The sequence below is a fragment of the Schistocerca gregaria genome, chromosome 11, assembly GCF_023897955.1.
Source record: "Schistocerca gregaria isolate iqSchGreg1 chromosome 11, iqSchGreg1.2, whole genome shotgun sequence".
In the NCBI taxonomy this organism is placed as follows: Eukaryota; Metazoa; Arthropoda; class Insecta; order Orthoptera; family Acrididae; genus Schistocerca; species Schistocerca gregaria.
In genome coordinates this window covers 148,823,343-148,839,660 of record NC_064930.1, presented here as the reverse complement: position 1 = coordinate 148,839,660, position 16,318 = coordinate 148,823,343, and the positions used below count along the sequence as shown (strand labels likewise).

At 42.8% G+C, this 16,318-nt stretch overlaps 1 protein-coding gene across 1 annotated transcript in view; it reads right to left on the bottom strand.

The window, feature by feature from the left end:
- Positions 1-16,318, bottom strand: part of LOC126295473 (neuralized-like protein 4) — a 254,899-nt gene that overhangs the window by 91,994 nt on the left and 146,587 nt on the right. The window contains exons 19-20 of the mRNA XM_049988010.1: positions 12,500-12,668; positions 5,213-5,379 (exon numbers count right to left, since the gene is read on the bottom strand). Of these exons, the coding sequence (XP_049843967.1) occupies positions 5,213-5,379; positions 12,500-12,668 (336 nt within the window). The remainder of the gene's footprint in view (positions 1-5,212; positions 5,380-12,499; positions 12,669-16,318) is intronic.

The window sequence follows — 16,318 nt, the reverse complement described above, 5'->3', positions numbered from 1 at the left end:
CTTTGTTTGAATTTAGAAAACGAACCACAGATCCGATTTCACACACGGCGGCATTTTAAATTACGCGTGACATTATAAAGAAGCACTACAAAGCACATGTCAGCAGCAGCAATCTGAAGATGGCGGGCACGTCTCCTCCTCGAGTCAGAGTAACTTCCGCGCATGCTCAGAACTGCGTTCGTAGCGCTGTCGTGGACAGAAATAGAAACGGAACTTACTTTGTGGACGACGCTCGAATGTGAAAGGAATTATCACAGATGACTATGCGACCGTCAATTCAGAAACCTATCTCTAGAAAATGAAGGTACAACAGCAACCAACACCACCAATAAAGTGTAGTCGAAGAGACTGTATTACATCGTATTTGTTGCCACACTCATCTCGGCACGGAAAGTTCAGTTAATTGACGGAAATGACCGATTGTCGTTCTAGGTGCTGTGCTGCTTGATTGTGTTATGTCTCTTAAATATTTAGGGTCAATATTGCAAAGGGACACAAAACGGAATGGGCATGTAATTTATTTGTAGTGAAGGCACACGGTCACCTTCAGTTTATTGGAAGGATTCTAGGGAAGTGTAGCCGACACATACGGGAGACCTCATACATGGCGCTGGGGCGACCGAGTCTCGAGTACTGCTTTAAGCGTTTGCATTCCCAACAGATCAGATTAAAGGAATGCACTGAAGAACCTCAAAGGTGTCTTTGCTAAATCTTTCACCAAGAGGGTTTTACACGTCCATCCTTTCGATTGGACGTCTCGGGTACCACAGCGGTTCACTATTTCAAGAAAATAAAAGGCCTACAGCCGTCCTTACGATATTACCTACTGTGTAACTACCAGTTTCGGCACTTCAGTGCGCTACCTCCATGCCTCAGTTGACACTGAAGGCGTTACCTCTACCCACATATATACACTGCATCAGTGGCTGACAGAACTGTAACTGGGATGTTAGCACTGCGATCAGTTGGCCGTCAACGATCGGAGTGCTGACACTACAGTTACAGGTTGTCTGCGTAAGCCAGTTACGTCGGCCACCGAAGCATCGTATGTATGTACCGTAATAAACCCTTCGGCACGAACTGAAACCTGAAGATGGTGCACTGAAGTGCCAAAACTGGTATCTACACAAAAAATAAATTCATAAGGATGGCAGTATGCGTTTCATTTTCTTATAATAGTTTACTGACAGGTAAAGAAGTTTCCACTACCTCAAACACTTAAGTTTAGTGAGCAGGCATTTGCGACAGACTGCGGAATAATCCTACTGCCACTAATGTTTACGCGAAAGGATTGCGAAGACGAAACGAGAGGAATCGAAGTTGTACGGAGGCTTATAAACAGTTGTTTTCCCTCACTTCATTGAGGGTGGAACAAGGAAAATGACAAGTGAGCAGTGCAAAGCAACGAAATTACACTCTGTGCTTTCACCCCCTACGGCAATCTGTATCTGAGAAATCTGTGAGGCAAATTTTGGATAATGTTCGTATAAACAATGTGGACCGACAGATACAGATAAAAATAATTCGACAAGAGACCGACGCACGTCAGGAGCACCTGTATGCGCTACAATCTAAAAATTGATAACAGTGCACTTTAGGCCGTTATGATTTTCAGCACCAAAGAGCTTTCTTCAGTTTGTCTGTCTTCCACTCAATGTCTCCTCTAGTGGTTAGCAGCAATCTGTCCTTTTCCCATTATTATTCAATCCCATATTTTCCACTGTTCAACTGAGCACGACATTAGGCAGATTACAGAAATTGAGAAAGGTGCACGTTAACACGTTAATTAGAAATGACTACAAAAGTTAAAAAAAAATTAAAGACAGACAAAGTACTTGGCAAACAGACACTGAGATAGACAGATAATTCTACATCTACATGTATACTCTGCAGATGATTGTGACACAGGTAGCAAAGTAATGAGATCCCAAAAAGCCACCAATGAGAGTGAATCGTATGTAAAAGGAAGCAGAAGCATATGGCTTGAAGCCAATCAGCCTTTTATTTTGTTGCATAGATGGAGAGAAGAGAAGACTGGATCACTGTGGGACGTAGAGATGGTGGGAGACAGAAGACGGGACAACCCTACACTTCCAGACACTGGCTGGGAACTGCACAACTTGTTGTTGTTGATGATGATGATGATGATAGTAACAGCAACACACACATTATTAAACATTGCTCATGCCAGACAGCAAGCTTTATGACAGCTGTGGTTTGATTTTCTTTCTTGGAGTCAGTTTTAAATACGATAGTAGGGCATTTAAACCATTACACAAATTGCTTCTCCTCACATATAAGTTTAAACAACAATTTTGAAACAACAATATGGTGTTTTGTTTTCTTTCTTGCAGTAGAATTTAAGGAGAAACAGGAATGTCGTATTTATAGCTTACCAGCTTACGATTAGAATGCAACTACGGAATCTGAATGGCCCAAAACTTTGTAATCCTGCTCTTTCGCAGATTAAAACTATGTGAAATACTGTTATTGAAGCTACTATTCTCACAGATCCAGTGACAGGAATGGTCTCTCATACACCTTGTCCCAATGATCCCAACTTATTCATCCATTCAATTTAAGCAACTTCAATTCCCAGTAAAGATTTTGTTGGCAACAACAATAAACAAGGATCCAGGCAACATGAGAGATAAGGGGCAAGGGGAGAGGGGTAGGGGTGGGGGTGGGGGAGGAGGGGGAGGAGGAGGAGAGGAGATTAAAACATGTATCCAGTTCCCACACATATTTAGCAATTGCAAAGCACTGACAGGTTTGCTGCTGCTGCTGCTGCTACTACTACTACTACTAATAATAATAATAATTAGTCAAAAAGAAATTCTACAGACAGTAACCAAAATCACCAACTGCATGCCTTACGAAGAAATAATCCAGATTACCTCAAAAATTACTATTTTAACATCCATCCACACGAAAAACAATAAAGCACCTTCTGATAACTATTGCCACCAAAAATTTCAAAATTTATCGATTTCTGTATGCACAAACAAACGAATGAGTAATAGCTCGCCACAATACAGTTTCAGACCTCATATTTCCACTTTACAATCAGTTCAAACCATCATCGCAGAAATATATGTTTCTTCTGAGAGTAAGAAAATAACCTGTGCAAGTCTTCTGGATTTGAGAAGAGCTTCTGATACTGTCTCTCAGTGCATACTTATCAAAAAGCTCCAGTTCTATTTGTGTAGGTACCTACAGGATTTATCTGCACAGACAAATGAGATATATTAATTCGTATAGGTGCCAGTCGAGTGCACCAAAGACATATTAATTAGTGTTATGCCACTTTTTAGTCGTCAGACAGACAAAGAACAAATATGCGTCCTCACACTACGGTGGACGAGAACAGTTTTAATCCGCAGTAAAGTGTGTAACGACAACGACTCTGTACAATTGTACATATAAGTAATTTTTTCGATAAACCTGTGTAACTGATGTTCTGATTTCAATTTTTTTGTTTCACACCATTGTGTTAAGAAAACTGTAAATATGTTTCAATGTGAATATTAATGTTGATGTCAAATTTAAAGTAAGATTGTAATAGAATTGAAATGTAACAAATGTTGAGACTGTTGTAAGATGTTTAAAATTGTAACTGTGCGTCTGGCCCATACGTAGGCAATGTGTTAGGATATGTAGAATGCAAAACCTTGGGTCAGGGAGCGGTAAAAGGTGGATGGCAGGCGAGGGCGGGAGAAAACACGCGGGCACTGCAAGGCACAACGGGCTCAGCAGTAGTAGTTGGAGTTTGGCACTGGTTTGAGCAACACCTTCTGGAGCGAGGAGGCTCTCCTGGAAGACACAGCTTCACTGAGCCTCGGGTATGCAGTTCCAAAGCCCACACAGCATGGCAAAATTCCATAGGCACTAAATGGAAAAGTATTGCGACGCTAAGAAGAATTAAAGTGGCGATACATCAAGAGCCACAGCTGTGATTGTAGGTGTGCTCTGTGCCTCGTCATCCCGCCACCCGCCAACTGCCACATCGATACAAGCAGGTTGAAACTTTTAGTACTGTATTCGTGTGGATCAGAGAGTGAACTGTGTGTGTTTGATGCAGTAATAACCTAAATTTTACCAGAACTTTCCCATCATTTAATTATCCTCACAATTAACATAGACAGGGTCCTTTCCAAATGTTGTGCAATCCGAGTGTCCCGAAATGAAAAATTAAATTTTCTGTTAATAATAATTATTTGCAGACCTAGCTATGTTAGAATGGTATTTAAGGTAGGGTTTTGTTAATGAACCAGTAAATGAATAACGAAGTTGAAAGATAACTTTAGTATTGATATAGTAATGAAGTTCGTTATTTAAAGACAGATTTAAAGGCATTTAAATGAGTAGTAAATAAGATGAAAAGAGTAGTAACTTATATACTGGAAATCTCAAACGCATAATAAATTCAGTAATTATTTTTTTTTTTTTTGAATACAGCTATCATAACAGTTTCAGGCCGCCCCCCCCCCCCCCCCCCCACCCTCTTTTATTCATTTGAATTCTGAAGTGTTCTAAATTGGTTTGACCAGCAAAAGTCAACATAAAAGTCAAAATTTATCAGTGTTTTATCTTTATCAAAATTGACATTTTGTCTGTGGCTCAAAAGTGCTATTTCTAGGATAACCTATGCCCGATTTTAATCAGATTAATAAACAGTATAAAGTTTTCTGGTGTTATGTATTTATGGTTTTTCCATATCAGTACAGAACATGAAACTATCAGTTCAATAGATTTTCTGGTTCTAAAATTCTACTATATTATGTACTGTTACTACGTGTTGTTTTGCATGAGTATATACCAACTTGTACAGGGAAGAAACTCAGTTAATGCCTAATTAGGCTGGCGACCGCATTATTATTTAATTGGTAGCATCTTCTGGGTTGCTTTCGGTCCATCCTGACGTGTAATTGCATTTCGGACTTGCTTGACGGATCACTGTTATTACAGAGTGGGTGTAAGTCTGATTTGCCACCATTCAGGTACATGCAGTCGATATCCATACAGCACAGGCTTTAACGACTGCTGTGTCAGGGATTACAAGTTTCGACTGGAAAATGGCAAGGAGCTTTACAGACACCCCGTAGTTGCCCGTCAGAGTGGCACACTACTGGTCCGAATTTCTCGTAAGGAAAGGAACTAGACGACCAGATCCCCACCGAGGGCGCAACTGTCGCCGTCCGCCGGCAGTTACCTTCGGCACGTACGGCACGGCGACGCCCACGTCCTCGCCGTTGAGTGAGAAGCTGAGGGCCCCGTCGGCGGCGCGCCGGACTCCCACGCGGTCGCCGACCGTCAGCCACTCGAGGCTGGGGCAGTAGCAGTGCTGCAGCGTGCGCCCGTTCTTCTGCACCTCGTTGCCTGGAGCACACACATGCAAACTCAGTTAGCACACGGTGGGCCGTAGCGAGCTACCCGGAGCTGTAAAGCCGTACTCCGCATGCCGCGTCACGGCGTGCGGCAGAGGTTACTCGCGGTGTCACTGCCGTCTCCTCGCCTCGCCCGTTCCGTTAACGGACGGTGCGCCGTGTGGTGCGGCAGCTCGGTAAATGCCACGGCGGTGCGGGATTACTGGTGCCAAAACTGTGTCGATGTTAACACAGGGTGTATACGTGGACAAGGAAAAAAAATTCCCAGATTTCCTGATTAAAAATACACTTTCCTCCGGGTGGGTGGGGGGTGAGACCATTTTTTAAGACCTTTGATGCGCAGCAACATGTACGCTACATATTTTCGTATTATGAAATTCCGCCAAACACTGCACGTCACTTTCCGAAGCATTGAAATCGAGATTATGACGCATTTTTGTAGACTAGTTGTGGCTCATCTCACGTGATCTCGCCACCTGATGACAGCATAGGTCATGTGCTACAGTCAGCAAATAGCAAGATCACTCTTACGTAACGCAAACACACAAATAAGAAATGTTAATGATTTAAATTAATATACATAGCATTCACATATAATATTGGTCTCCAAGATTAATAAACTGGAAGAGAAGTGAAGTTTCCAAATATAATGTTAATATTTTTTTGCGCGTGATACACTTTAAGATACATCACACAAATGTGCCAGTAAAGTTTTTAATTAAAACGTAAATGTCTGATTATCTGGGCTCGAAATTCTTCTAAATGGTCATCCTCAAAGAGTTGATTTTTAAATCAGAGTCAAACGCTTTTTTGATTTAAGAAATTCATCATACATTCTCGCACATAATTCATATTGTGTAAAAGGAAATTTGCATTGAATGTAATGCTTTTGAAACCACCATTCGCAATATTTTCCTGCGACCTGTTAGAAATAGGTTCGTTTCAGCAGTAGCAAGAGAGCGCCAGATAACACGCGTCACCGTGCTTGTGCAGCTACGATGTCACAGAAAGCCCATATATATGTTCATACATGTAAAACATTAAAAGATCTTACATTATGTCATAAAAGAAACAAGACATCAGAGGGTACTTCAAGAGCATCGGAATTTCGTGAACCATGCTAAAATGCATAATTGGGCTTAACGTGCACACTCGTATGTAAATTTTCTTGGAGTACCAGTTACCATATTATCTCATGTTTAGTTCTTTATTATGGCATTATGCCATATGTGCACTTGACATGCAGTTGAACTAGCCAACAGTGTGAAATTAAATACTTCGTTTCAAATAAATTGACTGCCTCAGCAGAAAATATTAATGAAAGCCAAGTCTCTTTAACAAACAAGCAAAAATAACTGCATTGTTCTGCAGGGTGATTAAGCTAGACTGTCAGAAAGGTGGAAATAATTCTAAACAATTCCCGGTTTTCTCCCGGATGAAAAAATCCCCGGGTTTTTCCCAGATCTCCCGGTTCTCCCAGGTCGTATATACCCTGTAACACTGTGTCATAAACTCTCAGACATTTGTCGAAACACTCGAGAAAATGAAAATGAATCGAAACGAAACGAAGTAGCGTTCAGTCGGGTCGTGGTGCCACTTTTCACGAGGGTGCCAGTACGAGACGTGCCAGATGTTTCCGTCCGATAGTTTCCGCCCAGAATCGTCGTCATTCCATCAAGTTTTAATGACTACGTACTTCTCGTACTGGGACGAACATCACGAAATGACAGATCGCACAACTACGAGCTCACCATTGTCTTCTGCAATCATGAATTTCTTCGTGGAGCTCCCTCAGGTACGTCAGTAACACCTTACTCATACGGCCTTACAGTGAAAATTACACTGCGGCAGTTCGTGGATCGAACGAACAGTGTCCGTACTGACATCAAATTTACTGGCGAGACAGAGAAAGTGGCGAGTTACTGTCCTGAAGTGTTTTAGACGAGAGTAAGGCAGAAGGCGGGCTTGGTCATTCGGTGTACAGAAAACCGACGCACAACGATCGAGATTTGATCACCAGTAGTTTTCACCACCCTACACACGAGAAAGTGGTCCCGAACACATTAATACACAGAGCAGAAGTTATTTCTGACAACAACCACCTACGGTCCGAACTGTAGCACTCGAGGCACGTGTTCGGGGAGAATGGTTACAGAGAAAGAGAAATTGTACACGCTTTCAGGTGTCACCGAATTAGCAGAAGGAGCCGAGCCGGCAGCTTTCCTGCCATACTACGGGGCAACGAGCACCGAGTTAGTACTCTTACTACAGGGATGTGGATCGAGACCAGTGTTTCTGGCCACCCCAGAGGGTAGAGGCACGTCGTCCCTCACAAGTCCGGTAGCATCTATAAAGGCCTGACAATTCGCACGTTTGCGGAGCATCGTACCGAGCATGAGAGACGTATTAAGCAAAGGGATCTCAGCGAGTCGGCCGTGCCTGATCACTGCCTCAAAAATGGACACAAAATATAAACTACTGGCCTTTAGAATTGCTACACCATCAAGAAATGTAGATGATAAATGGGTATCCATTGAATAAATACATTATACTAGAACTGACATGTGATTACATTTTCATGCAATTTGTTTGCATAGATCCTCAGAAGTGAGTACCCAGAACAGCCACCTCTGGTCGTAACAACGGCATTGATACACCTGGGCATTGAGTCAAATGGAGCTCGGATGGCGTGTACAGGTACAGCTGCCCGTGCAGCTTCAACACGATACCACAGTTCATCAAGAGTAGTGACTGGCGTATTGTGACAAGCCAGTTACTCGGCCGCCATTGACCAGACGTTTTCGTTTGGTGAGAGATCTGGAGAATGTGCTGGACAGGGCAACAGTCGGACATTTTCGGTATCCAGAAAGGCCCGTACAGAACCTGCAACGTGCGGTCGTCCATTATCCTACTGAAATGCAGGGTTTCGCAGGGATCAAATGAAGGATAGAGGCACGGATCATAACACATCTCAAACGTAAAGTCCACTGTTCAAAGTGCCGTCAATACGAACAAGAGGTGACTGAAACGTGTAACCGATGGCACCCCATACCATCACGCCGGATGATACGCCAGTATGTCGATGACGGATACACGCTTCCAATGTGCATTCACTGCAATGTCACTAAACACAATGCGACCATTGTGATGCTGTCAACAGAAACTGGATCTGTCCGAAAAAATGACGTTTTGCCATTCGTGCACCCAGGTTCGTCGTCGAGTACACCATCGCAGGCGCTCCTGTCTGTGATGCAGTGTCAAGGGTAACCGCAGCCACGATCTCCGAGCTGATAGTCCGTGCTGCTGCAAACGTCGTCGAACTGTTCGTGCAGATGGTTGTCGGCTCGCAAACGTCCCCATCTGTTGACTCAGTGATCTAGAAGTGGCTGCACGATCCGTTACAGCTGTGCAGATAAGATACCTGTCATCTCGACCGCTAGTGATACGAGGCCGTCGGGATCCAGCACGGGATTCCGTGTTACCCTCCTGAAACCACTGATTCCATATTCTGCTAACAGTCACTGGATGTCAACTAATGCGAGCAGCGACGTCGCGATAGGATAAACCGCAATCACGATAAGCTCCAATCCGACCTATATGAAAGTCGGAAATGTGATTGCATGCATTTCTCCTCCTTACACGAGGAATCACAACAACATTTCATCAGGCGACGCTGGTCAACTGCTGTTTGTGTATGAGAAATCGGTCGAAAACTTTCCTCACGTTGTAGGTGTCGCCACCGGCCCCAACCTTGTGTGAATGCTCTGAAAAGCTAATCATTTGCATATCACAGCATCCTCTTCCTGTCAGTTAAATTTCACGTCTGTAGCACGTCATCTTCGTGGTGTAGCAATTTTAATGGCCAGTAGTGTAGTTTGAGAACACGAGGGTCTCGGCTCGTGCATCAACATACTGGAACTCAGTTAAAAAAGTGGCAGCTGAGTTTAGAATGAACACAACAATGGCAACAAAGACCAGGGCTACACAACAAGTAGGACACAGGGGCGGGCTCCGGATGTCGAAAGGAAGAAACAGCGGACGCTCAATTCTCGTAGGTAGGCTGGAGTGGCAGTTTCAAACGTGGCACGGTGCACTCGTGCCACACGGCGTCATCCCGAAGCTGCTGAGAGCTGTCCAGTCACCTACTGCACACTCCAATTGGTGCCAGCAGCTGTAATCGTGAGTGCATCAGTGAGAAATGGTGCCAGTCCCGGCACTTGGTAGCTTTACTCCCGATGACAACAGCGGAGCTAACCGCAGAAAGCTACAGAATTTTATCGAAATTCCAGAAGATTTTATCCCGTCGTGACACCGTGAAAGAATCCGTGGGGACACTGTAGTGATTGTTGGGAGTGATGCAACACACAGTGTAGGGAATAGAACAAATGTTCCACACACATGCGAACTTTCTAAAACCAAGAATCGGGAGACTCAGTTAAAAAAAAAAAAAAAAAAAAAGAGAGATAGAGAGAGAAAGAAAGAGTGGCTTATTTTCCGTGTAGTCTCGAGACAACTGATGTGGCTGCGCTTTAGCAAGTGTGAATGCACGAGCTTCAACAAACTGCAAATAACAGTCAACCAGTTGTAAAATACAGGTTTATAAAACCTCGATCGGGGTCTCAACAGTCTTCATCGGAAGGTATTGTCGGTAGAATGACATTACCTATATCTGATGAGGTGAAAGTGTCTAGTACATGTGCACATCGTCCACTTAATCGACATTTAAAATACACAACTTAAAGGTAGTCGCTCTCTACTGTACAGCTTTGTCTTATATGTTTTCAAGACACAGCACATTTGACATTGAATGCAATAACAGGTAGTGCGCCACTCGAAACGTTTGTATATGTACGAGAAATATAAAACACAGCGTCAGATGTATGTAGTGTAAGTATTTCACGTACAGTACAATACTCAAGGCTGTCAATTCAACTAAGTACCTGGAAGTTAAAATTACGAACAACTTCAGCTGGAAAGACCACATAGATAATATTGTGGGGAAGACAAGCCAAAGGTTGCGTTTCATTGGCGGGACACTTGGAAGATGCAAGAAGTCCACTAAAGAGACAGCTTACACTACACTCGTTCATCCTCTGTTAGAATATTGCTGTGCGGTGTGGGATCCTTAGCAGATGGGATTGACGGAGGACATCGAAAGGGTGCAAAAAGGGCAGCTCGTTTTGTATTATCACGTAATAGGGCAGAGAGTGTGGCAGGTACGATACACGAGTTGCGATGGAAGTCATTACAGCAAAGACATTTTTCGTCGCGGCGAGATCTTTTTACGAAGTTTCAGTCACCAACTTTCTCTTCCGAATGCGAAAATATTTTGTCGAGCCCAACCTACATAGGTAGGAATGATCATCAAAATAAAATAAGAGAAATCAGAGCTCGAACAGAAAGGTTTAGGTGTTCGTTTCTCCCGCGCGCTGTTAGGGAGTGGAATGGTAGAGAGATAGTATGATTGTGGTTCGATGAACCCTCTGCCAAGCACTTAAATGTAAATTGCAGAGTAGTCATGTAGAGATAGAGGTAGATGTGGATGTAGATGGACAGGGTTAGTGACGTGTGCTGTCGGCTGAAAAGTAGGGGCACCTGGCTCGGGTCAGCTCCGGTAGCTGGCAGTCCCACACCTATCGAACACGCACAGCTGCAAAGAACAACTTGTGCGATTTTACGAGTACATATTCATTACCAGAATTAAAATAAAAAAAACTGCCATTAAAAATCGAACGACTTATAAAGAGCCTACAGGCTCAGGTAAAAGGCACAAATACACAACTGTAACAGACACAACTGTCAGAGCAAAATGCTTTGAGGAAATATATCGTATCGTGCCACACACGCGTACGGGAAAACCTTATGAGTGATGGAAATTTATCAAGTAGCATGTGAGATCGCGTGCGGGCGAGGCACGAGAGAGTACTCCGAGTCGACCGGTACAACGCCACGTGAACAGGGCCGAACGGAGCAGACGGGGAACTGATCGACGAATAGACACTCGTCGTCAGTCTGATGTAACCTACGGACTGACAATGAACGACTAGACGTGTGGCACGGCCTTAAGAAATTAAAATTAAGGCAACAACAGTCATAGAATGCAAGTATTTGGACCTCAAAAGTCACTCGGTGGTAAGTGCCCAACCGGCCACGTATCTCGCCGACCGAGAGATACCTGCCGACAGACCGCCGTGTGAACCGCAATCGAAAAATGACTGACAGAAAACAGAGCGGTACCCTCCGAAGGCTACTCTGTGAGGTGGCCGAGAAGAACTCTAGGGACCTAGGAACATGCTACAGTACATGCTATCTGGCTTCTCCCACGCAACACCAGTCCCTCGGAACTGCGGAGATGGGAACTTGCACTCCGTCACATCCTTTCGTCCCGCCATCCCCCTGGACTGAACCTACGTTAAATGACCTCACTCCCGTCTACTCTTCAGTCTTCTCCTCTTTCCCTATCCTCTTTAGCCATTCACGCATCTTTTCATCCTACGTAGTTGTGTTTATCTTTATACTATATACCTCTTTACTTCTGTATGCATCCTCTTTGGTTTGAAGCTGGCACAGTAGTTACAGTAGAATATCTTTGGCTTCCCTCTGACAACCATGCCTCCATCTTTTCTACTCTCCCTGTTTACCTTTCCCTGTTGCTACATACCCTGGGTTGTGAGTAACTGAATCCATTTTCCCTTCTTCCCTCTCTTTCCCTTCTCTCCTCCCTGACAAAGGAACAAAGTTCCGAAAGCTAGGAACGTAAATTTTCTGTTCTGTTTTGTATATCTATCGGCTGTACAGAGCTGAGGTAAGTACTGGCCAGCCCCTCTATCTCTTTGTTAGTATTTGTTTCACATCTTTATATGAGATTTTCCATTAATCATTTAATTTTATATACTATGACTCTGTTTCCTGTCCAGTTTGTAGTGCTGCAAGACAGGATTTACACTGCGAGACTCAGGTTGTGTGCACGATTTTATCAAAATAGAGTGTTTGCCAATTACAACTGGTGCAGATTCAATCATGTAAAATTTTAGCAATAGTGTTGGACGTCCCAGGAAGAGTAAAACAAACAACATTTCTCAAATATCCAAATATATTGGAGCCGCACTCACGTATGAGGTACCAAGTGTCGGCGCTGACCGCCGGCAGGGCAGCGACAGGTGGGCAGCCGGGGCCACCGGATCCAGATCCGGAGCCGGATGCAGACATCGTGGGCACCAGCGTCGTCACACCCAGCCGCACGGTGCCCGACCAGTGTGGGGCCAACTCGCGCAAGCAGATCTGACACAAGAAGTTTGTTCTCAGCACTGTGTGTGTGCGTGAGAGAGAGAGAGAGAGAGAGAGAGAGAGAGAGAGAGAGAGAGAGCAAGCGCCAAATGTGTGGTTCACCTTCATTTTAAACCTTCTTCATAAGATGCTTCAACACCTGAGGATAGTACAAGTAAGCTACAGGGAAAGAAGGATAATGTACAATATGTACAAGATCCAACAGGGATCTCAGATTAGGAAAGGTATATGATAGTGTAGTGGTTAATAAAAAAGAAAAGAAAAGAAAAGAGGAAAAGAAAAGAAAAGAAAAGAAAAGGTTGAAAATGTGGGAAGAAATGGTGAATAAAAAGGGGGTTTTAAAATCGTTATTAACTGTGAAAAGGGGAAAGAATGAAATGCAAATCAGACTTTGTATTGCAGAAAAGCTACCGGACTTCGTGATTCAGAAAAGCTATTGTTGGGGTGGTCCTTGTGGCGTTTCTGAGAAAAAGTCAAACCGGTTTCCACCACAACAAAAATTATTCGAAAGAGAGCAGAGAATAACAAAATGTGATTAACAGGGGAAATGCCATAGATAAGAGTACATTCATTACCATGTTAATATGTCGTCTCTCACGCAACGTTCTGGTCTCGTTCTTCATTTCTGCATGAAAACGTCGTAGCTGCTCCAAAATCTTGCAGTACATTGCATTGTCCAGGAATTACTAATGTCTACAAATTAAAACCATTTCTATCTTGAATGCAATGTATTTTACGGCTGCTTTCATCCTCCAAATTTCATACAAGCTTCCACAACAATAAGTTTTTACGTCTTAATCATACCAAGATTAGTGAATAAGTTAAATTAAGCTTTCACTCATTAGACACAATAGCGGGTAGAAAACAAAGAGAGTTACAATTTTTGTACCTTCATTTTCTTATAAATATTTTCTCTGCCATCAAGCTGCGACGGTATAATTTATATCTGAGGGAACGAGTGTAGTGTGCCAAAATTCAAAGTCCAGCTACAATAGGGCTTTTGCTCCTAATGTTCAATCTATACATTGAAGAAATAATAACGGAAAGAAAAGAAAGGTTCAGAAGTGGGATTAAAATTCTGGGTTAACGGGTATAGACGGTAAGACTCGCCAATGACTCTGATGTTGTCATTTTAAGTGAACTGTCGAATTGAATGATTACTCTAACGAACACAGAATTTCGATTGTGAGTGAATAGAAGAAAGGTGTAACTAAAGACGAGTAGTGTAAATGAGAATACATTAGTGAGAAACGTAATATCCGCATTGGTGACCATAGAGTAGAATGAGTAGAAATTATGCTACCTCAGATGCAACATAATATGTGGCACACAAAGCTAGGATGACAAAAGCAGCAGTCTAGCACTGGCAAAATGAGTGTTTCTGCCAAGGTAAAACATACCAGAAGAAAAAGAAGGCCTTAATTTGAGGAAGAAATTTCTAAGGACGTTTGTATGCAGCACAGCATTGTATGGTAGTGTTCCATGGCCTTTTGGAAGACCAGGAAAAAAGATTTGAAATAAATAATAAACAGTCAAACATTTTCGAATGAAAGTTCATTTAAACCCCCTGGCCATGGTTTTGATGCGTGTAAAACCAACTTCTGAATATTATATGTAGAACAATAATCTCACATTATCGATACAGAAAATTGATCAGGCTTGCAAGGTTACATGTTGAATGTTGAAAATTAGGTGCACTGGATAGATTAAAAAGGGGGATCAGCAAAGAAAGTAATATGTGGAAAACAACGACAAGGAGGAGGGGGAGGAGGGGGAGGAGGGGGATGAGGGGGAGGAGGGGGGAGGAGGGGGGAGGAGGGGGGGAGGGGGGGAGGGGGAGGACGGGGAGGAGAAGAAACTGTCATTAAGAAAGCAACAGAGGAACAAAGGAATTGCTATAATAAAGAGTTGCAATAAGCAACAGGTATCTGGTTTCAACAGTAATATAGTTGCCACAGTAAATAAAAAGGCAACACCAACATAAAATCAATGGTTCTACACTAACAGGTAAATAAGAAGACAAGAAAATCATACACACGCACACAAATAATAAAGGACAAGAGTCACACTTCAGACTGAAGCACTGCACAAATAATAAATAAATAAATAAACTCCAAATTCACAGCAGCAGGTGTGTGTAGACTGAAGTGTGGAATCTGACGAAATCCTTTCATCGGTCATACAGGCGGGACATTTGAAGTGTGTTTCAAATGGCACAGTTTAATACACAATAATAAAACAGCATCTGGTGAGCATCATCTAACATCAAATCAATCTGACGGAACCATCAGTACACATCCAGAAATACTACACAATGAACCTGAGGGACAGTGTCGGAAGAAAGCGAGATTTTTACAAACCGTTCGCAAGAGCCCACAACACATTAAATCGACAGAAAGAATTTATCGACAGCACACTGTTGCCACTTCCAGCCACCTACCCCTACACAACGCTCACACAGAAGACAGCCGCATTCGCCGAGAAGTGACAGTGGCGGCGCTTTGGCCCGACAGCGAGACGGCGTGCACACCGGCTTCCCCACACACTGCAAAATGTACACTCTGTGTGACACTGTCACACAGAAGCAGATGCAATGAACTGTAACTGTTACATGGTATGCCCTGCAATTCTGATCGCTTCGCATAATACCACTTTTATAACTCCGCTATTTAAGTTTTACAGTTTATAGTTTCATTGTTCTGTACTCTAAAATATGTGAACACAAATGTAACTACCTTACAAGAAATGGACAACATAATTAAAAGCAAAAATGCACAAATGCCCATGACATGACAGGATTAATAGAGAGTTAATTAAACTTAGTGGATTACTGCACAAGTTGAGAATTTAACCGTATTTACTCGAATGTAAGCCGCCCCCCCCCCTTTTTTTTTTTTTTTTTTTTTTTTTTTGCGATATTTATAATCCAGAAAACCGCCTGTGGCTTAGAATCGAATGCAAAGTAAACGGGAGTTCAGAAAAATGTTGGTAGGTGCCGCCACAACTAACGTCTGCCGTTGAATATATGTAGTGTTACACAGGCATGCTTTGCAGGCACAAAGATAAATACTGGCGCCAAAACCTCTGCACCAGTTACTTTCGACCACTGCATTTTCGTACATTATCCAACGAAGTAAATACAAATTCCGTGTTGTTCAGCTTCGAATGTAGCAGCATTTCAATGTACTACAAAAATCCGACTGGCAAGACTGTTTGGGACATTTGTCAATATGGCCAACTCTACGTTCTGAATTTTTTCCTACCTGTGAGAAGAGATGGTTCCTTATATGAACTTTTATGAATTGTGAATCACATGCAGTATTCTCTTCACCATAAGAATAATACGAATATGAACATTTTGCCATGTATTCTTTCGTGTTTGCTGCTATCTCATTACATCCAGTCTGGCTAATAAACTAGAAAACTAGAGCAAGACAACAGCAAACGCGGAAGAATATACATATCGTGTCATGTTTATATTTGTATTATTCTTATGCCTAAGTGATACAGTCAGAAATGAAGCACGGCAACCGACTAGATTTTTAAATCTAAGACGAGTCTCATTTCTGTGTAGAATATAATGTACTAAAGAGGCGTCTGCAAAGATTTTCGAACAGAGAAACTTTTTTCGCTAAACTCTCGTT